Raw genomic sequence first — 25,904 nt, forward strand, 5'->3', positions numbered from 1 at the left:
CAACATCTTTCAGTAGTGCATACTAGCTAGTCCACTACGATCACACAGTGGCTATAGCAATTGGGTGACAGGGAGTAGCACAGGCTCACTGACACTATATAACAAGCGCAATCAGATCACAAAGGACTGCAACAATTAGAACTCCTATATCCAGTGCAGGCTCTGTTGGACCTTGGCCTTCACATATCCACGAAATCAGTAAAAGAAAAGCCCATATACTAGTCCATTTGTTTGGCTTGACCAAGGAAGGAAGCAAGCAGCAGATCCTTATCGCACCTTCTTTTCTTCCAGCAGTGTCGTTGTTGTGTTTGCAGGTAGCTACATCACATCGACCATCTCGATCAGTTGACCCATCGATCTACCACACAGCAGGCAGCAGGTGCTCGAATCCAGTGGCGGACCACAGTGGCGGCGAAGCTGGGCTGCTGCATGCATATGCTTGTCAGCTATTGTCTGCCCTGTGCTGCTGCAACCAACGATGAGGTGCGCAGTGTGCACGACTAGTTTCAGTTCAACTGGTCCCCCTTTAGATTCCACATTCCGCCACTGCTCGAATCCCTCGAGGCCCGCAAGAAGCGCCGTAGCAGCACCGGCGGCGGCAGCTTCAGCCCCAGCCCCACGCCCAGCCTGCGCTCCCACCTCGCCCTCTCCTCCTCCGGCGGCACCAGCAGCGCCGGGAGCAGCACCCCGTCCCCGCTCGTGGTGGTCAGCAGCAGCAGTAGCACCAGGCGCTGGCGGTCAAAGAGCTCGCCGCCTGCTGCAACTCCCCCGTGGCCGACGTGATTTGGTTGGTACTCGGTACAGCCCATATACGAATCGTAGGACAAAACTTAGGACAGCCAACGGAGGGGAAAGAACAGAGACGGGAGAAGCTTACCTGACGGGAGAGCTGCTCTGGAGCGCGGCGCGCGGAGTCGTTGCCGCCGGAGGGCAGGGAGACGCGCCGAGACGCCGCCGCCGCGGCTAGCTCGCCCGCCTCCACGCCTGTCTCTCACGTCATGTGCAGATGGAACTGGCTGGCTGTTTTAGGTCGACCCATCTTGCCCATTGGGTTAGTAGGCTCCTGCCTCTATAGACCCTTCTCTGATTTGAGGCCGGCCCATGTGGCCCATTGGCCTTGCTCTCATGGGTCGGGCCAATACCCAATGGGTCGACCCGGCCCGCTCCCAACTTGAATAGAATAGGTGGATCCAAAGAGAACCAAGAGGCGAGCGGGGCACATGCCCCACTTCGAGCATGGCTAGTAATTCGGCCTGCTGCTGGCTATATACAACTGTTATGTCATTTAAAGTTAATAATATAGCCAACTTATATAATGAGTTGGCTTTTAGGGTGTGTTTAGTTGGGCCGTGGTTTTTGAAAAAGCTGTTGTGAACTGTGGACTGTGGAAAACCTGCTGTGAAAAATCTGCTATGGGAAAAGCACAAGACCGTTTGGTTAGAGCAGCTGTGAGCTGTGGAAAACTGTGTGCTGTGGGTGAAATACCCGTAATACCTCTGAAAGTTTGTGGGACTGTATATAAATTAAAATACTCGTAAAACATAATATGTTCACTGTTTCGCATGTAAATGTATCTTTTGGAAAGAAAAATATTAAATTTTCTAAGTTTTTCATCCATATGGTCCGCATAAATAGAAATGTAGCAATTGCACAAGGTAAATAGTTCGTAAAATTATGATGTATGTCAACGTAACTATCCTCCTCTCGCAGTAACTAAATCATCAGCGATCTCGTCACGAATGGTATTCATGATATCTACCTATTCATGCTATTCACGGGCGCGGCGTCGGGGTGTGCTCCAACACGGCGGGGGCGCGGGCGTTGAGGCTCCGGGCGGGGCGGAGGGAGGGGGGGTGGGGGGCTGGGCGCCGGGGCAAGCGGCCGGCGGCGGGCGACAAGCCGCCGCGGGAGGGGGGGCGCGGCCGGCGCGCAAGGTGGGAGGCGCCGCGGGGGTCAGGTGGGGGGGTGCGCGGGTGGGAGGCGAGTGGATGATGGGAGGTCAATACAACGAATCGTTTTTTCCGTGACCAGTGGCAGGTGAGTAATTTTTACCTTAAAAGCCACTGAAAGTAGTGGGGAGATGCTTTTGCATTTGTACTAGGTGAAAGCTGCTTCTGGGCAAAAGCACTTGGGACATTTAAGCCCTTTAGTTGGCTTTTAGCTTTTGCAAAAGCAAAAATAGGTGCAAAAAACCAACCAAAGACACCCTTAGCTTGGCTAAGCGGCTGATTGTATTAAAAATGTATGTGCTTAAAATCTGCATGTGCATATCATCTGTTGTGGTCTACATCTTTGTAGCCATTCAAACAACAAATATGAAATTCAATCAATAGGTGCATGCAGTTCAACAAAAACTAAATACTTTACCAATAGAAATGTTCAAGCAAGTTGTGTGCCAGTAGCGTAAAAAAAGTCTGTTGTTAGCATGTTGATTTTCGGGACGTTTGTGGGACTTGTTGCCTTCACGAATTAACCGGAGCAGAGGAAGACGCACGAAGGGAAGGCGGTGGCGCACGTGATCACGAGGGAGGAAGGAGGCCCAGATAAACGTCTGTTCTTTCGCTCGCATTTAATCACTGCTCCTTCCATCTACAAAAGAGCGCAACTCTTAATTTTCGAGGAGTTAAATAATTTTAAATTTGACCAAATTTATATAAAAATATTAATATTTATGTTACAGAATAAGTATCATTAGATTAATCATGTAATATATTTTTATACTATATCTATACGGAGATATAAATGTTAGTAATTTTTATGAATTTGATCAAATTTGAAATTATTTAACTTATCAGAAAGCGAGAATTGCATTTAGGGATGTAAGTGGTACCTAATGGTATTTTATGGGTTAATAAATAATTACGATGGCATATCATCCCAGTTCATTTCTCCTCCTAAATTAATTAGGTATAATACCATTCTAGTTCATTTTATCAAAATATCCCTAAATAAATATAACTTGCATCGTGGAGTGAGCGAGGGATTATGACGTAGCAAAGCAAAATTGGATGTTTTCTTCTCGGTCATTGCGTTTCCTCTCCAGCTAGGATTTGTATGACGTAGCAAAGCTTGCAGTCTGATAAGTGATAGCAGTCAGCAAGCTATCCGAGTTTACTCCCTCCGTCCCATAAAGAATACAATTTTAACTTTTCGAGAAGTTACTCAATTTTAGGTTTGATCAAATTTATATAAAAAATTACAGACATTTATATTATTTTGTAACATAAATAATAATACTATTGTATAAATTTAGTTAAAGTTTAGACCATTTGACTTCTCGGAAAATGAGATTTGCATTCTTTCTGTGGCGGAGAGAGCAGAAATCAAGCAGGGAGGAGCAGAAGAAATCCACCGTTAGGTTGTTCGTGGTACGCAGTAGAGGGCCAGACCAAATGGAAACGCGAGTACTGTCTTGTGCACTTGCTGGCCGGTGTGGGTGCTTTGGCGGTTGGTAGTTGTTTGGCTATTTGTGATCTGCGGCGCCTTGCTTTATTTGCGGCGGCTGCTGTTGGGCGCTGGCGTACGTACGTATGTGGCGCCAGATACGCCAACCGTGGATCAGCGGCGTACAATAGAGCATGTACGCGTACAACCAACAAGCATGCAAAGTAGCGTCGGTACTAGGCCAGCGACCCAAAATGTGGCGCATCTTTCGGTGCCGGTGCCACCGCTACGGCGCGGGACAGGCGGAGGCGCCGCGTTGGTAGCCTAGCCGCGGTGGTAGCCGGTGTAGGAGGTAGGGAGGGGATCGAGCGAGCAGCCGGACGACATGGACGAGCCCCGGCGGCGTGGCGCGAGCAAGCAGCACGCGGATCGTCGCCGGACAGGCCGTGCGCGCGGCCGCCGGCTAGGCGAGGCGGCGCCTGGGTTTCGGCGGATTTGCGGCTGCTGTTCCAGCATGCCGCGGGCGGCGGAGTTGCCGCCACAGCCTAAACCGCTATCAGGGGGGCCTAAACCCTAGACGGTTCAAAACAAAAAGAAAGGCAACCCCGAAATCTTTGCCAATCTCTTGGGATTCGGGCCCCTCTCGGCCTCTCCTCCCAGGCAGAGGAGCGGCAGGCCTTTCCCGTTTCCTGAGACAGACGATAAAAGCAAGCAAAGGCAGCCAGCCAGGGGGCCACACGGCAGGGTCCAGACACGAGACAGAAGAGAGAGACGCGCGGGCGCGGCCGCACCCTGCGCCCTGCGGGCTGCAGCCAGCAGCGCGTAGCAAGAAAAGACTCGCTCCCCTAGTCCCTGTAGCCGCTACTGGGGCGCTGTTGCCGCTTTAAAGGCGACGTGCACACCGCGCGCGCATGCGTCCCGCACGCGGCGACGCCGGAACCGAGCGCCGAGCCCGAGCTCCTCCCTGCTCTTGCCCGGCTCATGCTGGCCTCGGCGCAAGCGAGGACCCACGCCCCGCGCAAGTGGGGAGGCCTGATCGAGCTGAGCCTGTGAAATGAGAAGCGCCACGGCTCAACGGCGAGAGCCCTCGGCCACTGGCAGGTGTTCCCGCTGGCAAGCTACAGAATACTACATGCACGATGGCCCCCCCACTTTCATTGACCGTTTCCGTTTGGTTCCAGTAAAAACCACCACCGGCAGAGTTTTTTGCTTACTTGCTACACGCACGCGTACGCTGATGACATGTTACTGCGTTGGGGAGAGAGAGGGAGGGAGGGAGGGAGGGAGAGGGGAGTGCTGGCGTGCTGCTCGTGTCGCTGCTGGCCGCTGGCAGCAAGCACACTGTGCAGCCGCGCAGGCTCGAGAAAAAGCAGCGGAGATAGCTGACAGCCATGGCTCGTTTGCTCCCTCCTTTCCTTTTGCCCCTTCTCTGTCCTCTCTCCTTCTATCTCCTCCCCCCCTCCCTCTTGAAGCCCTACAGGCTACACAGCACAGACAGCAGTAGGCTGCGGCCCCCCACCTCCTCCAGTTGCTTGGTTTTAACTCAGCTCTCCCTTGTTCGGGAGACACACGGGCCTCCCACTGCCGGCCTCGCGTGCTCGTTTGTTCCTCGCTTCCCCGCCGCCCCCAGCAGCTGCCGTGCTCGCCCGAGCCGGTGAAAGGCCGTCGAGGACCAGCAACATGGCCGCGGATGGGGCCCACGGAGCTCCCCCGAGGCCGCGGCCATGGCCGCCTCGAGACCGCGGGGTCGACGCGGAGGAGGAGGTGAGCCCCCGCTACTTAGATTGAGTTCCAAGTCCCGAGTCTCCGTGCCACTGCATTTCCACCACGCTGTCTTGCCGTTCTTGAGCTCGTTGTGTTGTTCATGGCGGAGTTCCAAGTATGGTTGCCTTCCAGGAGCTTCTTGGAAACACATAGATGAACGCTGTTTCTTTACAACAAAACGTAGGCATGAGTATACTCGATGCTTTTGCATAGTCAAGTGGAGGGGTAGCTAAATTTTCTTCCGCAGTAGCATGAACGGGAGATTCATGGATCCGGGTTGCCAGAGGAATAGCTAAGGACAACATGAGCTACTTCAAGAGCTCAAGTACTAGTTGCTTATTTTGAGTTCACTGTTGGATCGGTCAATTTCTTTACCAGTATCCAACAACATCTGATGCAGATTGGTGGTCACATTTTTGGTTGTGCCGCTCAGGTGAGGTGCTTCATTGATTTTGTTGGTGAATGGGTAGTTTATTAGCACTGAATTGTTAGCTGCCTTTGCGTAGCCACCGGGAGGCCCTTGTGTCATTATTCCGCATGGGCTTCATATAGACATGAGTGTTCGGCCTGGTTTGTGGTATATTTTCCTCCTGGAAGCTTACACGGTTTTGCACGTGTCAGGACTGAATTCTGCTCAAGTTTTGCTTAATCCTTTTGAAGAAAACTAATCGCCAAGTCAAGCATTTGTGGGATGAAATTAGCGTGACTTTGTGATGTGCATTGCCTTATGGTGGGCAGGATTAAAATGCCACTGTTTCCCCATTGCCCTTTTTGTCAGTGATCATTGAACCACCTTCTTTCTGGACTGCAAACTTTAGCTTTTGTTTTCATACTGAAATAACAAGCTAATAGTTGGTGTCTGCAATTTTTGCATTCTGATGTTCACAACCCATTAGTAAACTAAATAAAATAAATAATAATAGTACAAGGCAATGCTTATACTATCTCTTCAACAAACTAAATAGAACTAGTTGTTTGTTTTCTGATGTTTACAACCCAGAGCTTGGCTTCTCACTAGAGTCAGAAAATCAGCTTAAAGTGCAACAAATTGTTCAGATGGACCATCACTAAGCCGCGCCTTTAATTGCTTATGTCATTTTTTACTTTTGATTTTATGTACTGCAGCATTGAATTGCACACCAGATAGTATACACAGATTTGATAGATTTTTGTGGACCCAATAGGTCCTTATTTGAACCAATTGTCTTTACCTTTTCCATGTACATGATCTGCACGCCCTATTTATGGGCCTCCCCGTTAGGCCATGGGCCACCAACTTCCTTAAGAGCAATCAATGTTTGCCCTTTGTTCCTAGCTTTTATTGAGCGTCCTAACAAACTATTTTGAAAAGCCTTGCCTTATTTGGTGACGTTAACATGTTAACAAAAGGAACTTGTGGTACCAATGCTATAAAATTTGATAGTCCAAGTATACATATTGGCTAGATGAAAACTCTGTTACTGGTACGGCAATGAGAATATTAGTAGAGAGTTCTGAAAATTAATGGTTAATTTTTACCTTGACACCGAGGAAGGTACGGCAAAAATTTTCTGATTTTTAGATCATTTGTTTGGAGCGAGTGTCAGAGCAGTTTTGTTAACCCTTGGCACGACTTTGCGCCTTGCTAAGTTATAAAGAAGGGGTGCCTACATCACACAAGGCTATTTTTTCTCCCCCCTACACTGGAATCTTAGTCCATTGGATCTGAAATCAATGGCTGTGATAACCTCTTTTCCTCCCTTATCTCCTTCCATCCCTCTCTTGCCCTACCCTCTCTCGCATCATCCGCACACCTGCACCCCACCCTCCGCCGCCCTTGAGCCCCTCACCACCCCTGCCGCCACCCTACTTTTCTCCAGGGGCTCCCATTGCCGAATCCACCACTAGTCATGGCCACTCCCACGCAAACTTGTTGGAGGTGCTCGCCGCTGCCGCCTCCACTGCCCTACCAAGGGTCCACCACAAGCCCATCGCTCCTACGGGTAGGGCCGCCTCGCCTCCCTGCCGTCTCTCCTGCCACAACTGTTGATTACCCTACCGCCCTGGGGCTCCTAGGGCCTAGGGCCGCTGGCCAGAGGTACTCTGCCTCCCACAAAACCTGAACCCTAAAAGCTCACTGGAGGTCACTTTAAATTGCTAGATTTAGAGAAGAAAGGGGAATAGATAGGAATATAAAAAAAAATTCAGGTGTATGAGAGAGATAAAGTGCCTTGGTATGGTATTGCAAAGCTCTTGAAAGAAATGAAAAGATGTAACTAATTTTTTTTTGCTGATGCATGCAAAAAGATTGTATCATTTTACTGATTGAGCAATAGTATTGGACTGAGTAATGCATGCATCTTTTTTTCTTGTGCTTTCTGTAAGAATTCCCTAAACATGTATTGTAGTCCTCGGTGATAACTCAAATCTGTTTGAGCCAAAAAAGTTTGCTGAAGAAAAACTTGTAAAATCTTATCAACATGTTCAAGTACAGCTCGACAGGAACTTTTGTATCCCTGTAGGCGAACTGGCTATCCACATGGCTTAACCAATACCGTGCAAGCGGTTGCCTGATCTTCCTGTTCCTATGCATTTCCTCACCAGTAGTGTGTGAGAGTAACTTGAGAGCATCCGCATGGATGGTTTATTAGCCTTTGTATGGTTTAATTATCTTGGTATATAGTACAGGCAAAAACTTGCAGTATACTCTATTCGTATTTGCTTTACACTGCTGTTTGCCTTCTTGCAGACCCCAAAAGTCCTTGATGATCTGTTGAGAGGAGCCTGGTGATCGCCAATGGTGACGCCTTCTCGCTGAGGAGGGCATGGCTGGAAGAAGTTGGGAATGAAGCGTCTTGGTCCGGGAGCGTATACATAGTATTTTTTTGCGAGTAACATCGATAATATACCAGATAATTTTTTTCCAGTTTTTTCAGGCAGAGGCTATTTTAATTAGTAGCTAGTTGTAAGCTTAGGCAAAATTCTTTCCGTGGCGAACTGTCAGTTCTGGTGGAACTGCAATGTGTCTCTGCAGGATGGGCACCATTCAGAATCAGAACGCGTCTGTTCTTTTGCTCTTCTAGTAATATTCTTGGCCTCACCCCATCACTCGCTCCAGCGGCAGGTAGCCTGGTGGTTGGCCGTCCTGTGCCGCTGTGCCTGACCGGTGACCGCGCGGCGCGCTGTGGGGGCGGCGACGATGGTGACCGTGGCCGGCACAGCAGCATGTGCGCCGTGGGCACGGCACGGGCGAATACTGAGCGCGTCAGCAGCCGGCACGACCCGCCTGCCCCGGCCTTTGAGGGGAAGCACGCGCGTATGCCGTAAGCACGGCTTGCAACTACATGCGCCAGCGCGTGTTGTGCTGTGAGCTGAGGTTCGGTCGGTTCAAGCCTCTCCCTGGTGCTCAAATCGTACGAATCTTTCTAGCCAAAAGTGTTAGGAAATTTGAAATCACCAGCCAAATATGTACGGTGAAAAACTTTTGAATTTTCGGAATTCGTACAACCTGAGAACCATTCGTAGTCTGTACGGTCGGCTATACCTCCACATTTCGGAGGGTGCTTTCTTGGCAGGCGTTACTCTGTCGCTGTTGTAGGTTCGAGCCAAAGCTCGGTTGGGACACGCTACATCCTTTCCTGGCAGCTATGCTTACCATTTTACTTGGATAATGCGATGATGCGAAATACCCTATTACATGTAAGACCCCCTCGAGTACCCCATAGATTTGGACAACAGAATCTTGGTGCCAACTATCACGCATCCAAGCACCCCCAGCCTTGAAGGGCATGCATGCCCCCATCAAGGAGAGTGCTTTGAATACTTGCAATGGCCTTGCGAAACCTGACACAGATAGTTTAGGTTACCTGAGCAGCACAATACACATCAAGTCACCATGAATACATGGTCGGCTGTTTTCAATGGCACTAGGTGGCCGGATATTGTTAGCCTCCTCGGAGGGTGTCTCTAATAGTTCATTGTACAGATCAACATCTAACTAGAACGATGCATTTACACATCATGAGTACTGCTGGATCTTGGACAATAGATTATTTAGTTCCCGTGCTGCCTTCAGTCTTCTCAAAAGCCTTCTTTCAGAATAGTCCACTCTGGACAAGGTTCAGTTGGTTAGGATGATGAACTCATGATGCAAAGTATACAAAAAAAAAGGGCAGGAAAAGCATTAGACAATTTGGGTAATGTAAAGGCTCTAGATGATTACAGACACAGAGTATGACACGGCACTGATAAGCTAAAATACAAGTCCCTCCGTCAGATTCCAAGTTCACCCCAAGTCAAATTATTATAAGTTTGACCAAGTTTATAGAAAAGCACAATAATACTTGCGATATCAAATGAGCATCATTAGATCAATCATGATATATATTCAAAGTTTAATTCTTTAATGTGGTATATGTAAATACTCCATTATCAATTTGGTCAAACTTAGGCTAGTTTGACTTAGGAAAAACTTAGAATCCCTTGTTGTTGTGAATGGAGGGAGTATTTATAAAGCTCACTAATATCACGGCGCCAAATAGTCCTACACACAAACGTTGTAGTCTGGTTGATAAAAATATGCATAATGCATGCATAGTGTGCATGTGTGTTGTCAGGTGTGCATCTGTACATTTTCATTCTTAAACAACCTACAATTAGCACTGATACCAATTTTATTGGTCTACAAAAAAACTAGTTCAAATGGCTAGTAAGAAGTAACCAGAGCCCTGACATATCATTGCATCAATCAAAGTTCCACTCCTGAGAACAAGGCGGATCCAACAGTACAAAATACAATTCTAATTAACACGCCACCATAAGGATTGTCCTTGAACTAAAAAATATAATTGACTGCATTAAAACAATACTGAAAGTAAGGACTAGCTTTAAAATTAAAGACATGCAAACTAGTTGGCTTCAAGAATTTTAATAACTATAGTCTGGAGGTCCCAGTTTCTGCAATGGTGCTCACAGTTTCCAGCAGCTAATAAAATAGTTTTGCAGGCCACCTTCATCAATAGTGACCATGCCGTACAAACATGACACATGAGCTTATGCACAATGTGATAATATACCCACAAGCAGTCCTATCAGGACAACTGCTGTTATAAGCATACAACTTCATTCATACAAAATTTTACCAATAAAACTTGTCAGTGTATCTTGGACTGCCAATGCATATTATATTACTATTTCTAGGTTGTTGGTACCTATTCTCATCTTTTGAGGGCATAAGCTAATTACCACTAAACAAACACTGCAAATTCTAGAACTACTATATGATTGAACAATGAACACATAACAACACCTAAGAGATTTGTGCTTCAGTGCTTTTGAGTTTTTTCCATGCAGACAAACAAATGCCAAGAAAGTATACACAACCAGCTTCTCTGAACTTTACTAAAAGACCTCTTATGTCAACTTTTCTCTCAGCAGGATAAAATCATAGTATTCGAAATAAACTGAAAGCAGTGCAGTACCTCCAATGTATTCACCTATTTTGGTTCGGCACCAGAATCAGTTCGTCACCGTGCGGTGCTCCATCATTTGCTTGACCACCTGAAACAGCAACTGCAGAAGCACATGGGAAATCGATCATTGTTAAGTAAACACCAATCTTTACAACAGTTAGAGATAGTATCTGGTAAAACTCACGGATGCCTTCTGGGTCTTCCCGTAACCAATCTTGCGCACACACCAATCCCTGAACCGTTGAAGGGTCCATAGTACTGAGATACTCATTCAGTGTACGGTCTTCACTGTCCAAAGGGATGATAGATACAGGGATAGCTAAAATATCACGAGCCATTTGTGACAGTACAGGATACTTGGCTGCAAAGGACTTCCACCATCCAAGAATGTCAAAATTATCCTGATTTCCTTCTTTTTGACGATAAACTGCTTCCTCGAGATACATCTCCAAGTCAGACTTCAAGGATTGGCCCGATGATGTCTCTTGTATATACTGATCAAGTCCTCGTCGAGCATCAGATAATGTGATACGAGAGAAGGTCTTAGAATCATCCCCATTGCTGTACATAGAGCCCATGCAGGAGCTACTATTTCTAGAGTAACAGAGAACAGATGGATTCTTCCATGAATCTGATGACTGGTGCTTGTAATCATTATACAGATTGTGAAAGGTATTCTGGATGAGATCTATCATTGTCTTTGCTGTAAATTGCTCATCAGCATAAATGAGCCGAAAGAAGTATTCGAGGGACTTCATCTTGTAACGAGGATCAAGAATAGATGCAAATGCCATCACAGGCCTAGTGAGATCCCAGTAGCCCTCAAATTTGGAAAGCATCTGACCAGCAACTTTGGCAACAACAGGAGATGGACTATTGCGCCAGGTTCTCAAAAGCACATGGATCTCACACATCTCATTAAAATAGAGGTTTGCAGTTGGGTTTTCCACCGGAAACTTCTCCATAGCATGATAGACTACATCTAGAATTTCAGTGAGGGCTTTCACATCAGCCCAGTCAGCAGCAGCCAGAAAAACATCATAGTGCCCTTCCTGTTCTGTGAGGCGCACAAGAACATCATGATAGTAGCATGCAGACTCAAACATTAAGTAAATGGACGACCAGTTATCAGGAGAATCAACAACTAACAGCTTTTGATCCACATGCAGTAGCTTTGAGATATCCTGAAACTTTTGGAACCTTTCAAACTTGACATAGGTAATCATCTTGCGGACTCTATCAGTTATATCTGATGCCTGTTCCCAGCTTTCTTGGACAGTGAGATTTAGAATATGTGCACAAGAGCGTACTTGGAACAAATCCCCATTTAACAGAAGTCTCCTGGGCTGCAAAACTCTGTGAAGCTCCCTGGCAACAATTTCACCACCACTGCAGTTGTCCAGTACAACAGCACCTAGTTTTCTGTCAATACCCCAACTATGCAACTTCTCTACAATGAGATTAGCAATCTGATCAACTGTAAAAGGTGCCTCCATATGCACAAAGTTGAGAATTTTTTTCCTAACTTTCCACTCATCATTGGCATGGTCAATGTAGTGACAGGTCAAGCACATGTATTCCATCTGTGTATTTGACTGCCACATATCAACTGAGATGCTAACCCGGCAGGGGATCTTAAAGAGCACATCCTGTAGCTTAAGCTTCTCACCTTCATATATTACCATGCTATCAGCCCTCACCGTGTCATATGACACCATCCTAAACTGAGGCTGGAGGTTCTTGACAAACTTTTGGAAGCCCACATCATCTACTATCGAAAACCGGTAGCCATGCTGGACAATCATGTGCACAAGGTCTCGGCGGCTGAGTTCTTGATCAAAGTGCGTGCCCTCATTGTCATTGTCGTCGCCCGAGGCGTGGCCCTCACCAGATCGCCCATCAGCTGAGGATTTGTTGTGGTGAATACGGCGCACAACAAGCTTCCGGCGTTTACTAGCACGTCGTGTGGAGGTGGTGGTGCAGATGGCGAGGTGGTTGCGCAGGTGCGTGGTGCCTGACCGGCTCGTCGCCGTGAGCTGCTTCTTGCAGTGGTTACAGATAGCCACGCAGTTGCCGTCGGCACGACGCTCCTTCGTGAAGTCCTGCCAAACTGCAGACCGCAGTTTGCGCGCCCGTGGATTGTGAACTGAAGGCGCAGGCACCACCGCATTGCTGACTGAGGCAGCAATTGGCACTTCAATTGCTGTTGGCTCCAGCATTTTACCACGTATACGATCACCCACTGCAGCACATCAATAGAAGCACATCATATAACAAGAGCAAAGGAAAAAAGCTCTCGATTTTCTCTCTTTCCCAGAAATGAAAGACTAAAACAAACTAAATACCAAATGCACATATCCAACTATACCTTTTGTCATACACTGGAACGCAATTGGTAGCCTTTCACCCATAACCAGACCAAAATCTGGCCGAGCTCTCTCCTAAATCAAAGGCCGCAAAGCTAGCTTGAATGCATGCACACAGCTACGTCTGTGCAGAGACTGTTGATATGCTGGGCAAGCACATTGCACAAAGCACTACTGGACGCCTATGACACCAGAAACACCATTAAAGTTTCGCGAAAAATGCAAGCTGCCGTGCAGTTTCGTGGAAGAGAAAAAACACGAGCATCACCACCAAATCCAGCTTACGCATCCCTCGCAGATCCCCAATCCCTCAGAGCTAGCTAACGACACAATCAGCTGCAGCAAGCAAGCGGCCTCGCAATCCCCCGCCAAATCGGAGCCCAGAGGGTCCAACCCCACGCACTCGAACAGTCAAGCCCCAGAAATCGGGCGTGAAAAGGCTCGCAGACCGCGCCTTTTAGCTAGGGTTTATGGCCCGGGTAAGCGGATCCGATAAGGGGGAACAGGCAGGCAGTAGGAGGGGGCGGAGGAGACCGGGTGGGGGAGTGGGAGTTGGGAGACTAACCTCGGCGGCGGCGGTCGGCGGCGAGCGGTGGTGGATCGGGGTCGGGGGGAGGCGACCCGCAACCCGATCCGGCGGCGGCTTAGCAGATCGGAGCCGGGGGGCGAGGCTTGCGAGGTGCGACCCATTCGGGCTCGTTGGTTTCGGGTCCGGGCCTGCGCAAACGGACGGCTGCGATGCGATCATGCGACCCCGGTACGGTACGGTGGTTGGGTCCTGCGTTGCGGCAGCGAGTGAGCGTGGGTGACGGAGCCGCCGCTGAGACGGAGGTGCGGGAAACGGAATCCAAGCCCGTTGACGGCATGGTTTGGGTTGGACCGGATTCAACTGGATGCCGTCCATCTACTGGATTCACCAGAAATGTCGCCTTCAGGCTTCAGCGCACAAACCATGAAAAAAGTTTCCCGCGGCAGCAGGAGCCCTACTCTTGAGATCCATATCGCCGATTCACACAGAAACGTCATAAAAGCAAGAGTACTCATACATGCAGAAGAAAATACCTGTCGGGATCGGGCTTACATATTTAGCATGAAGATAAAATGGGCCATTGAGCGCACAAGAGGAACGTTTGAACCAAATACAATAGAGCAAGTAGGTTACAGGACAGAGATTTAAAACAGAGATCTAATGTTACAAACGACTTATTGCTTACAACAAAATATTACAGCGTCTCTAGCAACATCGCTCTAATTTTTGCCCTCAGCTCACCCGGCACTTCAGTTGCCCCCTGAGAAGATTGAGAAGTGTCACCAGGTGGCTTGTCTGATTCAAACTTAGCACCTGATGTGCTTGGGGACACTTCCAAGCGACCTTGAGTCTGTTCACTCTGATCTTGCTCTTCCTCGTGCTTCCGTTTAGAACTGGAGCGATGCTCCCTCCGGTGCCTGTGTGACCTGCTATGCTCTTCATCATCAGAATGGCGACCATCGTCCCTGTGCCGATGCCTTGACTTGGAACTCCGATGCTCATGCTCATCTTCCGAAGAGCTATGCCGGTGCCTACGGTGTCTGGATTCCCGGCCCTTGGAGTGACTCTTGTGCTTATGTTTGTGGACATCCTTACTATGGGCTCTTGAATGCTCTGAGCGGTGCCTCTTCCTCGAGGGCTTATAGCTTTCCTCTGATTCATCATTATCCTCGTCCAACTTTTGGTGATGTTTCTTTCGATACTTCCGCACTATGTTCTGCTCATCATCAGAGTCCTTCTCCTGCTTTGTCACGTTTGAACCATCATGTTCAATCGGAGCAGAGCTACCTTCACGTTCCTTAGCCTCAGGTTGCCGATCACGTTCAGAGGCTTTCATGTCAGCAGGTGTGGCCTCGGAAGGTTCATCAGCTGGATCAGATACTGCAGCCATATCATTCATCTTGTTTCCTCCACTCTTAACAATTGCTGCAAACATCTTTGCACGCCGAAGCCTCTCAGCTTTCAGCTTCTGCTCCTTTGTCATGGAAGCTTCAGACGAATCTGCTTCTTTGGAGGCTGCAACAGCAGCAGCTTTTGCAATGGTGTTTGCAATCCAATCATCATCAATAATTCCAAAACCTTCCTTTTTAGGCTGTCCACTACGTGTAAGTGAAGTATCTGCCTCACTATTTGAAATGCGTTTTGACAGTGCATCTTGGTCTAGTAAAGACGAGAAACTTCCAAAGCTGGAAGAATGGTCATTACTACCATGGATGTCAACATCTCCCTTCCTTCCTTTTATGGTGTTAAGTGAGTCATTGGCAGCACCCAGTCCACGAGTAGCCGCCATTACAATAGCAGCAGCTTCATCTACAGTGACTTTCCGAGGAGGATCCTTCTTGACCCCACTTACAGGATGGAATATACCCTTCCCTTTTTGATCATACAACTGCTTCTTTGATGGCTCTAATGAGCTTTTGTCAGAAGAACCGGAGATCATGCCAGTAGTTGGCCATGCATTGCTTCTGGTTCCTTCCTTGCTGTAACTGCTGTCATTGGTGTCATGAGAGCTTCTTCTGTCGTCGCGCTCACGAGAGCTTCTTCTGTCGTGGCGCTCACGAGAGCTTCTGTCGTCGCGCTCGCGAGAGATTCTTCTGTCATCGCGCTCGTGAGAGCTTCTTCTGTCATCGCGCTCGTGAGAGCTTCTTCTATCATCGCGCTGACGAGAGCTTCTTCTGCCATCATGCTCGGAAGGACTTCTTCTGTCCCTCCAGTCAGAAGAATCTCTTCTGTCCTTGTGATCAGGACTTCTACAATGTGACTTGGACTGCAAAATCAACAAAAGATAAAGAAACAAGCGACAGTTAAAATTTGTGAAGAGGTTGTAGCCACATTGCGTAAGTAAAGAGGCCGGTGAAGTTCAGCAGATAGAACACAGTAATTCTTATCAACCATGTGAGAATTGAACTATTTCCTGTAAAATCTTGCGTAGCAAAAGGGGGCCTATGTCTAAATACACAATCTAGCATTCCCCAGGCCATGAGTGATGATGAGTCACCAATCATGCTCTGGGCATCCACAGTATTGTTAACTAGAGTTCTTCTAAGCTGAGCTAAAAGAATTACAAATTCAAAAACTTGACATTCAAAGCAAACAAGAGATGCGATAAATCAACAATTAACCAAGGGAAGCTATTCAACTAAAACATGACAGCCTGTGCAAATCGTGTCTATGAAGATAAGACCCATCCCAAAATAAGCTGAAAATATTTCATATGGAGTTCTTCAAAACATAGCTAAACTAAATCATGTGCTGGGCGTCACAGTTGTTATTTACAAGAGTACAATCTAAGGCAAGCAAAATAAAAAATCATTCAAAAATAGACATTATAATCTTGAAGAGCAAAGCAAATTGCAGAGTGATGCAGAAAGCTTAAACCAAAGAAACTGATTGAAGTGAACAAAAGACAGCAGTCAGCACAGTAGAGGTGAACGATCTTTTAGTTAAGATAAATGTTTTGGTAGTTTGTGATTGTACCAATAGAAATGGGAGGAAAAAGAGTAAGTGGTGCATCAGTGATTAATACTTTCCACATATGAACTTACCTGAAGTTCAGAGATCAAGTGTAAGACATCATATGCACTTCAGGAAAAATGTTGGTGCGCTTGGCAAAAACATAATTCAGTATTTAGAACAGCAGCACAGAAATATCTTAAAGATTTCAAATTTTTAAGCAACGGGTACCAAAATTGAAATCCACTTCAGGAAAAGTGTCGGTGAGCTTGGCAAAAACAAACCATTCAGAATTTGGAACGTTAGAACAGAAATATCTTGAAGATTTCAAATTTCTAAGCAACGAGGACCAAAATTGAAAACCAGTTGCTGGACAAAGAAACACTAGAACAATAGCAGAATAACATGATAGTTCTGAATACAAATGCATATCAAGACTACTCAAGAAGAATATAGAGCAGCTGAGCTTATACCAATTACTGGACCAATAAGGCAACTATTTATAAGCAAGAAAAGAAGCTTGATTAATGAAGAATATAGTGCCATTTCTTTGAGAGTACAATATTCATATCAATTGTGCAGACATCTTTAGCAGTAGAAAGCTCAATCAGGTCTAAGTACAAATGATTAAATAATTGATCAATAAAGAAGCCAGATGTGAAAACCTGACTTATTAGGAACAATTAGAATACAAGGTGTGAAATCCTGATTAATGGAGAGTATTTAAAGAAACTAATTTTCTTTTGGCTGCTAAGAAATAGTAACAAAGAAAACGCAATAAATTTCTTTTGGCTTCTAAAACGTGCCAATAAGAAGGGGGTAGTAATACAAATCTTTCAAGCTTAAAGCATAAACATGCATACTCAAATTACCTCTTGGGTTTCCTGGAGAAACTTGAGATAATAAGAGTGGTATGGATTAGATGACAGAAGAAATGGAAACCTTCCAGTTGCTCTGTCTTGTTCAATGAGTTTTGCTTCAAACTCCTTCCCATTTGTTAGAATAAACTCAACTATTTTCTCCATGGTGCGTTTCATGAAAGATGGTGGTTCAAGGATCATTTCTTTTGTTTCAGACAAGCCTGAATTGATGTTTTGTGACTTTGCAGTAGTTGATGCTGTAATTGTGTCTTTAACCTCATCCCGTGGAGCAGTGATAATGATGTTCCCAGTAATCATTGGATTCTTCTTCATCAAGATAGGTTTACTCTTAGCTGAAGCAGCAGCTGCTTCTGACAATGCACTCTGATTAGCTGAAGCAGCAGCTGCTTCTGACAATGCACTCTGATCTTTGTTATCAGGTATAGTGGATGCAGGTTTCACTGGGCCCTGAGCATCAGGGGTCATGGTATTTCCAGGATCAATGCCTTTTGAACCAGGGGGATGTGTACCTTCATCCTCATCTCCAGAGTCATATGCAGTCCCAAGCAATGACAAAGCCCCCCCAGATGAGGCATGCTCACCCTCATTTTTTTTGCCTTTACTCATGTCAACAGCATCCGCACCATCTTTCAGCAGTTGAGGATGTTCAACAAGGTACCGGAAGTAGCTGTGGAGATTATGATCCGGCATCAAGAATCCAAATGTTGGATTATTTCCCTGCTTCACCCTTAACACAATCTCTGACTGTCCCCCATGCTCACTGACAAATAAAGCCGTTCTTGCAATTATCTGATGCGCCTTCTCAGAGGGAGGCTGTAAATTAAGAACATGGTGGAAAAAACATTGTCTCAGTACTGGCTAGATGGCACAAAAGCACAAGGTCATGTCTAAACAGAATGAATTAGTATAAAGAAACTGTTATATCGTAGAACAACCATCCCATTCAATTTGTTATAGGTAGCATTTGAATCATTCTAATCCCACCTGCCTATTCCTTACGTCAAGATACATTGCAAGGAAACAATGTGCATCAATAGTAGGAACTTCATCTCTGCTCCAACCATCTGAAACAGGCATTTAATCCTTAGAAGAACATATGCACCTTGGACAATTATTGCTGGATCAACTGAAGAAGATTAATAGAAGGGTTGAAGAAATAAAGTTCTATCATATTTGTGGGGGAAAAAAGAAGTTAAAAGTGAAAGATCAAAGCTTATACTAACCAGCTTATTCAACAAGCTTTCTGGCACATAAAATGATGGGCGGTAATACGAGCCCGAAGAATATGGATCTTCCGAACCAGCAGAACTCCCATATGAGAAAGGAACAGAACTATAATCAGTTTGTCTGATATTTGTCCCGTTTCCTGGATAAGCAAAATGTGTCAGCTAAAGGATAGTTTTATAGTAAATAACAAATACCCAGGAGTGGGGAAGAAAACATGCAGTCCCAAATCTCATCTTACTAGCAATAGAAGAAAATCTCTTACTTGAAATGATTAATGATGCTCATCAACTAAAATCAAAGCATCCTTCCTGCAAACTTGCAAACATGCACTGGAAGAAAAAAAAAACTTGTGGATACAATAAACACTGCTATTTTAATCATGTGCTGGTATTACTGTCAAAAGCCACGGCTACGTACTTTATGAAATTCTTTTTGCTTGCACATTACTTTTAGTTTTAGGTGATAAACTTGTAGGTCACAGAAGTGAGTAATATCTGAAAAATTCCTTCTGCAATTTGAAAATGATGCTTTTATTCAACAGGGATTTGATCGGAACAAAGGATTCGAACAAATTGCATGGACTTATATTCAGTTTTCTTGAGGCTTCATTCAGATGGGTCAGAAATGGTCGCATTCTAACTCATTAAAAGGAGGCTGTGACAAAACACAAACAAGAAAATTTCATCCGCCAAACGTTTCACGCCCAAACAATATTTAGAACACAGGTCGTGGTCATGAATGTTCTTAACGTTTGTTAGATATTTGTGCGCTGACTAGATATTTGTGCGCTGACATTCAACAATGTAGTGCGTACCACCTGTTTTCCTACTAGATTTCAAACCAGTCTCTTTGATCTCGAACAACAAAAGCTCATTCTAGCTCATTTCTGAAAGATGACAAACATAAGACCTTCGGCTTCTGCAAGGCGCACTAGTTTTAAGCGTGCATGCAGAAATGCACTTGAAAATGTAGAACAATACATACTTGAGCGCAAAATATGGCAAACACACAACGAAGGCAAGGCAGAAGCTGACAGTTACAGATACTAGTGCAGAATACAGTAAAAGCAGAGAGTAGAGGCCGGCCCAAAGGGAAGATATATTTATACCTGAGAGGGCCGCATCACCGGAACCCTCGTCTTCGCCGCCGCCATCGGCGGCGGGGAGGTCGTGGTAGCGCTCGCGATCGAGCTCGGCCTCCGAGACGCCGTCGGACGAGGGGACGGATAGGATGGCCCGGGAATAGGCGCGGCGCGGTCGAGGGGGCACACGATCTAGGAGGTGGCGGACGTCGTGGCGGTCGAGAAGGTGGTCCGCCGCGCCGACGGCCGCCCAGGGGACGAGGGAGCCGCCGGAGTTGACGACCTCCGCCGTCGCGTCGTCGTCGAACAGCAGGGCGTGCCGCCCCACTATCTCCAGATCCATGGCGGAGGTGTGACTAGCAGCTGCCTCGGCCTTGGGTTTCCGCGAGGCGGCGATCAAGGGGATCGGAATGCTCGGCGGAGCAGTTCTAGGGTTTCGTTCAGAATGACGCGGCGGAGATTGGGCTTGGCCGCCGCTAAGCGCTGGCAATCCTAGTTTTCGCCTTCATGATTTTGCATTTGCCCCCCTACGGTTTTTCAAAAATAGAGGAAAAAAGGGAGCCCGGCCCAGTCCACACACAGAGGCGCCACGAATGATGCGTAGCAATTGGGCTCTCCAACTGGCCTAAACCTTCTTTTTCTATTGTGCAAGCGGCCCATCGAAGGCCCTGCAGTGGCAGCCCAGAAACGTGCGTGCCGATCATGCCATGTGCTTGTGCCGGCCCCATCCAACTTCGTGGTGTGTGCATTTCCAAATTCCAACAAACCAGATTTGTTCGGGAAAAAAAAACGAGCCAGCCACTTGCGATGCGGGCCCACAAGGCGCGAAAACCGCGTCCACGCCATAATGCAGCGCACTACCGAAACGCGGAAAAAAAGAATCTGGTGCGTGGTGACGCCGTCCATGCGCCGTCGCCCCCAGGCACCAACTTCCTACAGACTGACACCGGGACCCACCACGCGAGCGCGCCGCCGCCGCCGTCAGCCGCGCGCTCCCATCCCACCAAACGGTAATCGTAACTGACAGGTGTGGCCGCCGCGCCATCTGCGAAACCTACCCCACCTGTCATTGACGCGAGGCGAAACAACCCTTCCAGATATTTCTCAGCCCCCTCACCATTTCACCGAGCAGGGCTGCAGGGGAGGAGAGGAGAAAGAAGCCTCGCCTTTCTCTCCTTTTCCATAACCTTTCCAACCCGCACCCCGCCGCCGCCCCATCAATCGCAGAGAAATCGCAAGCCCAAAACCCACCACTTCCCAATGGAGAACGGCGACGAAACCCTCGCCTCCCCCGCCGCCGCCGCCGAGAAGACCGCTCCCAACGGCGGCGTCGCGGAGGAGGAGCAGGCCCCCGTCACCCACCTCGCCAAGTCCTACGCCGCCGTCGCCGCCGAGAACCCCGCGCCCAACGGCGGCGTCGCGAAGGAGGAGGAGGAGGGGGCTGCCGGCACCCACGTCACCGCCAGGTCCTACGCTGCCGTCGCCGCCCACGCCGAGATCGAGGACCTCCGCGCCGCCAAGCTCGACCTTGAGGGGAAGCTCGCCGAGGCCCGCAGGGAGAACGAGGCCAGCGCCGAGGAGGCGCACCGCATCGAGGGGATCTTCATGCAGGCCCGGGAGGAGGTCACCATCGCCGAGCTCGCCGCCGCCTCTGCCGAGAAGGAGGCCGCCTCGCTCCGAGCCGTGGTCGAGCGCCTCCAGGCCGCCCTCAAGATCGAGAAGGGTGAGCGCGATGTGGACAAGCGCAGGCACGAGGAGCTCGCTAGGCAGGTGGAGGCCTTCCGCCAGGAGAAGCTCAAGCTCGAAGAGGAGATCAAGGCCCTGAAGGCATCCGCCGCCGTCGCCACAATGGAGGAGAGGGAGGCTGCTCCGGCTGAGGCCCCGCAGGAAGTGGAGGGCGTGTGGCAGGCAATGGCGGTGGCCGCGGCTGTTGGCGCCGCCAGCACGGCTGCCTTCGTGCTGATCTTTCTCCGCCTCAAGAGGTAATCTGGTGCTCGGTTGCGCAGTAAGTTTTGCTCTGTTGCGCAGGAAGTTTTCGTGGCGATGCTGCTAGAACTGAACTGGGAGTGATGCGACTATGAGTAGTTGCTTATTAGCCTACCAAAACATAGGGATCTGGAGGCTGGTTATGTTTCACTGCTGTTTTTCCTCTAGTATCATTCTACGTGCTTTTGGTGGTGACATATAAAATGTTCGTGCAACTGAGAAACACTGTATGGTTAGTTATCTTCTCGTTACTGCTATGTCACGGTCGCTTGTCTCTGTTTTGATCAAAATGGTTTGTGCTCTGCTGATGGGTGTGCTTAATTTCAATTACTTGATGGCTTGGTAATGCTATCCCTTTTGTGTATCGATGAAATCATGAAATTACCTCAGCAATTGACATGTGTTGCATCTGATTACTATTGACATGCTTCTTGAGGCTTGTTGTAGGACATATTACTGTGCTAGTGGATTTTGGTCGTAATTTCTAATAGTATGTCTTCTTTATCACTTGTGCTTGAGTTTTTAGTGGAATTGCCATTGGTAGGTGGGTGGGTGGCTTCGTTACCCTTATGCAGAAGCATTGTATTTTCTTGTATTCCTGTTTGGCCAATTCAAGCTGGAGCAAATACTGTTTCACTGTTTACTCATGGTGTTTTTTTATATGGTTTCAAGTGGACTCATTATCTTCATCGATTTGGAGAACAAAATCTTTGGCAAAAGAAACGATGTGATTGATATGCTAATATGTATGTTCTTTTTGCTTCAATAAACTAGTAGTTAACGGCGTTGTTTGAATGTGAAGCTTGTAGGTTTTCTCTGGTGATGCTGCTGCTGCTAGTGCTGTATTGGGATTCGTATGACTCCTATGAATTAGTTGCTTAGTAATAACCCACGGAAACATAGGGATACGATGTCTCATTACATTTCGTTCCTTCACTATCATCATTCTTTGCGTTTTTGGTGGTGACACTAAATTGTTTACGATCAATCATATGACATGTGACCAAGGAACTGGTCATCTTCTCGTTTTTGTTACTGCTTCAGCTCTGTTTATCTATTTGTTTGTGGTTGACAATTGCGGTTGTGTGTTGAATTGCTTCATTGTTTTTTGATTTTGCCCCTTTTTTAATCTAATTGTTGACATGGTGTCAAATTTCTCCTTGTGATGCAATTAGTTACTGTCCGAGTATGTAAAAGCATTTATGCTGCTTTTTGCTTCATGGTTGAGGCTGAGTTGATGCGTTCACCCTTTAGTTACGATCTGCTAATTTTGATCAAGTAGCATGCTGTGGAAATTTTAGGTGTGAGCAATGTGTATGCCTTGTATGTTGTTTTGGCCAGTGCAACCTGACAGCTATTATGATATCGTGAATGATTAAATGATGTTGGCAATAGGTGCTATTTCCTTTCAGGAATATTAGCTTTTGGTGCTATTGTTTTTGTGGTTGTTGCATTGCCCATGTATAAGAGGTTTTGGTTTTATTCCTTGATTTTATAAGCTGCCTATTTGACAAAAGCGTTTTTCTCATTGTGATTGATGGCTACAGATGGTTGTCTTTGTTGGGTCCATAGTCTGTGTGGTTTCTAGTGCTGTTCTCTGCCATCACAACTGTTGCTCACCGTGCGGGTTATGGCAATTTGTAAATCTTGGCGATTTATAGTTGTGTTTATGACGTGAACGCGATATATATTTGGGTTTATGATGTGAAACGCCACTGGTGTGTTTTGCCTCGTAGATCTAACTTGAGTGAATGTCATGAGCCTTCTAGAGGGTTAATGTGTCGGAAATTAGATCCATTCTTCTCGTTATGGTCATTTCTGAACAGTCTAGAGTACTTGGTGGTTTTATCGCCTTCTCTGACCGGGTGACCTTATTCATCGTTGAGCTCGTTTGAACTTGAGGTGAGCCAAAGTTTGATGTGAATGTGATCAGAGTATACTTCGTAAGTAATCCTTCCTTTCCATGAAAAGTGCAATTCTAATAAATTAGTGGTGGTTTGAAAAGGCTTTTATACCCTTATTTATTTGCTATATGTGTTAGTTTTGGCATGCAAATCAAATCTGACCATTTAATTAGGTAAAAATAAGATAGAATTAGGCAGTAATCTGTAGATGAGATTATTTTCGAATGCAGATTGTATTTTTTATGGGACGGAGGGAGTAGAGTAAATCGTAACTGGTTGGATCCGATGAAACAACGCGATACAAAGAATGATTGCTGCGAGAGTGGGCAGTGCATCTCGGTACAGCAGCATCAGTCCGTGCCACGTATGGGCTACTGCTCTCATTGCCCCGTGATCTCGGCTCCTGTGGAGCGCATTGTGGAAATGAATCAAATTAATTTTTACAAACTAGTAAAATGTATGTGGGGCACGTACATGTTTTGGAAAATCTTTGAGACGTGGATCCACGCATGTAATGAGTTACGTCCATTTCGGCAAAATATGAACCATTGATCAAATCTATAATTTGATTATTGTGATCGAGAAAACATGAATCAGATGATAATTCTCCAATGCTAAACTATAAAAAGATTAGTAGCTATGTAAATATGTCATTTTTTTCATAAAAAATTTAGCAAGATAGTCAAATTTGAATTCAAACAGAGGTGGTTTGAATGAACTCAGCAGAAATTTCAGAAAAACAGCCTGAACCCTTCCTGTTCAGAGCAATTTTTGGAAGGGTTAGAGGCCAAATCAGTCAGGGTTACTGAAACAAAATTTGTAGAGAATTATCAAATCTACAACTTTTGTTTTTGGAGATTTTGAAGTTCAGTGGAAGAATATGGAGAAAAATGCACTGCAATTTTCAGGTTCAGAAACATTCAGCTTTAATCCAATGCAAACAGCAAACTTCAGAGCCATTTTTGTCTATGTTAGAGATTGAGGGAAAATGCATAACATGAAAAAGGTAGCTGGATGAACTCTCTACAACTGTTATTTTGGCGATTTTAAGATTCAGTAACGAAATTTGGAGTTTGGGGGGTTCAAAAACAGAGCTGTGCACGGGTTCAGAACATATTCAGAGATGAATTGTAGATCGTCGTTCTTATCTTCCCGAGCGCACCTGATCGAGTTCGCGGCAAAATTCAACGTATCCACGTGGCGTTCTTGGGGGGATCCAGCAGCAGGCAAGCAAGCATGAATTCGTCAGTTCAGAACGCCCCCCCCCCCTCCCCCCCCCCTTTCCGTCAGTTCCTCTCCTCTTGCTGAGCCCTCTTCTCAAGCGAAATTCGTTGCCATGGCTGCACCATGGTCAAATTCATCTTGCACATGATCTCCTAGGCACCTCAGCGATCCATTTGAACCGTTTCGAGATTGAATCCTCCACCGGAGCCCGGAAGTCTCGGTCTTCTTCTTCCTTCGGTCCGGCGCCGCGCAGAAAGCAGGGTGCTGTCGGTGAGCTTCGATTTCCAGGGGTTCTGGGCCAGTTCCAGTGGGCTGAGGGTTCTGTGTTTTGCGTGTGGATGGTGTAGGGGTACTTGGCCGGGCCGTTCCGTGCCCGGAGTGTCCGGAACACGCCCAGGCCGTCGTGCAAGCCGCCGCCGGGCGCATCGCCGTCGAGCTCTACGTTCCGGCCGTCCCTGGGTCCTACTGTGGGTCGAGATGTAGGGCCTGTTTGCAGAGTTGCCTAAGCCGCCACCGCCTAAGGTTAGGCAACCGCCACAAGTGCGGCGTGCCTAAGCAGCCATGCTTAGGCATGTGTTTGGTGTACTGCCGCGCCTAAGGTTAGGCATGGTGAAGAAAAGTATGGTAGGTGTTTGATGTCCTGCCACGCCTAATGTTAGGCACGTGTGGCATCTGTTTGGTAACACGCCTAACTTATGCATGAGTCTAACGAACCGGACTGTCCGGTTCAGACGTTCTTGATCCAAGGCAAAGAAAAGATGCAGAGCCAAATAGCTTTACGAAAAAAAAGAGTGCTAAAGCCACCAAATTCTGGACATAGCAGAAATATTACTTAAAATCACAAGATCGATGGTTCATAACAGCTCCATAATACTTGAACATAGCAGCAATAATAGAGTATTACCAAAATGCTCTATGATCAGCCTAGAAGAAATGCTCTACAAACAGCCCATATAAGCAGTTATCAATAATTTTCACCAGCTCCATATAATCACTGTAAGAGATTTACAATGGTGCTGATTAACAAAATAGTAGAGCACTAGCAGTTAACAAAAGTTCCTATTGTCAGCCTCCATTCACAGCGGTCAGCCTCCATTCGCATCACCCATCTTGAGTACTCCGATGAATCTATTACAAGTGTAAAATAAATCAGCTT

General features: G+C 46.8%; 3 protein-coding genes, 1 long non-coding RNA gene and 1 other non-coding gene across 13 annotated transcripts; 1 reads left to right on the plus strand and 4 right to left on the minus strand.

The window, feature by feature from the left end:
* Positions 1-285: 285 nt before the first annotated feature.
* On the minus strand, positions 286-1,011 carry LOC112895302. The gene is made up of 2 exons (XR_003229175.1): positions 878-1,011; positions 286-757 (listed from the first exon to the last, which is right to left on the minus strand). It is a non-coding gene; the product is annotated as an uncharacterized LOC112895302 (long non-coding RNA).
* A 7,950-nt stretch (positions 1,012-8,961) lies between these two features.
* Positions 8,962-13,706, minus strand: LOC112893847 (zinc finger BED domain-containing protein RICESLEEPER 2-like). 3 transcript variants are annotated; one of them, XM_025961360.1, is made up of 5 exons: positions 13,530-13,706; positions 12,967-13,146; positions 10,789-12,840; positions 10,608-10,698; positions 8,962-9,236 (listed from the first exon to the last, which is right to left on the minus strand). In XM_025961360.1, exons 2-4 carry the CDS (start codon positions 13,007-13,009, stop codon positions 10,619-10,621), a joined length of 2,175 nt encoding a protein of 724 aa, XP_025817145.1. In that variant the 5' UTR covers positions 13,010-13,146; positions 13,530-13,706; the 3' UTR covers positions 8,962-9,236; positions 10,608-10,618. The 3 variants fall into 3 exon arrangements, with proteins under 3 accessions (XP_025817145.1, XP_025817144.1, XP_025817146.1); XM_025961359.1 differs by having other exon boundaries at positions 10,783-12,840; positions 13,530-13,702; XM_025961361.1 differs by lacking the exon at positions 12,967-13,146 and having other exon boundaries at positions 10,783-12,840; positions 13,530-13,701.
* A 309-nt stretch (positions 13,707-14,015) lies between these two features.
* Positions 14,016-20,115, minus strand: LOC112892168 (zinc finger CCCH domain-containing protein 13). 7 transcript variants are annotated; one of them, XM_025959274.1, is made up of 4 exons: positions 19,662-20,115; positions 18,550-18,692; positions 17,318-18,139; positions 14,016-15,759 (listed from the first exon to the last, which is right to left on the minus strand). In XM_025959274.1, the coding sequence occupies exons 1-4, from the start codon at positions 19,975-19,977 to the stop codon at positions 14,188-14,190; spliced, it is 2,853 nt and encodes a 950-aa protein (XP_025815059.1). In that variant the 5' UTR covers positions 19,978-20,115; the 3' UTR covers positions 14,016-14,187. The 7 variants fall into 7 exon arrangements, with proteins under 7 accessions (XP_025815059.1, XP_025815066.1, XP_025815065.1 ...); XM_025959281.1 differs by lacking the exon at positions 19,662-20,115 and adding an exon at positions 18,326-18,390 and having other exon boundaries at positions 14,049-15,759; positions 18,550-19,585; XM_025959280.1 differs by lacking the exon at positions 19,662-20,115 and adding an exon at positions 18,311-18,390 and having other exon boundaries at positions 14,049-15,759; positions 18,550-19,585.
* LOC112896085 lies at positions 16,501-16,564 on the minus strand. Its single transcript, XR_003229373.1, has one exon. It is a non-coding gene; the product is annotated as a small nucleolar RNA snoR101 (small nucleolar RNA).
* Positions 20,116-20,776: 661 nt separating the features above from the next.
* LOC112895391 (chromosome partition protein Smc-like) lies at positions 20,777-21,947 on the plus strand. The gene has a single exon (XM_025963341.1). The coding sequence runs from the start codon at positions 20,895-20,897 to the stop codon at positions 21,618-21,620; it is 726 nt and encodes a 241-aa protein (XP_025819126.1). The 5' UTR covers positions 20,777-20,894; the 3' UTR covers positions 21,621-21,947.
* The last annotated feature ends 3,957 nt before the right edge of the window (positions 21,948-25,904 follow it).

Source organism: Panicum hallii, chromosome 5 (assembly GCF_002211085.1).
Source record: "Panicum hallii strain FIL2 chromosome 5, PHallii_v3.1, whole genome shotgun sequence".
In the NCBI taxonomy this organism is placed as follows: domain Eukaryota; kingdom Viridiplantae; phylum Streptophyta; class Magnoliopsida; order Poales; family Poaceae; genus Panicum; species Panicum hallii.

Coding starts and splice junctions, on each gene's coding strand:
- LOC112893847 (XM_025961359.1), bottom strand. CDS start 13,009: ATGGGTGAAAGGCTACCAATTGCGTTCCAGTGTATGACAAAAG. Junction 12,841..12,966: donor GTTCCAGTGTATGACAAAAG/GTATAGTTGGAT, acceptor GATGTGCTGCAG/TGGGTGATCGTATACGTGGT. Junction 10,699..10,782: donor GGAAGACCCAGAAGGCATCC/GTGAGTTTTACC, acceptor GTGCTTCTGCAG/TTGCTGTTTCAGGTGGTCAA.
- LOC112892168 (XM_025959274.1), bottom strand. CDS start 19,977: ATGGATCTGGAGATAGTGGGGCGGCACGCCCTGCTGTTCGACGACGAC. Junction 18,140..18,549: donor AAAGCTTGTTGAATAAGCTG/GTTAGTATAAGC, acceptor CTTAATTTACAG/CCTCCCTCTGAGAAGGCGCA. Junction 15,760..17,317: donor TTCTCCAGGAAACCCAAGAG/GTAATTTGAGTA, acceptor TTGATTTTGCAG/TCCAAGTCACATTGTAGAAG.
- LOC112895391 (XM_025963341.1), top strand. CDS start 20,895: ATGGAGAACGGCGACGAAACCCTCGCCTCCCCCGCCGCCGCCGCCGAG.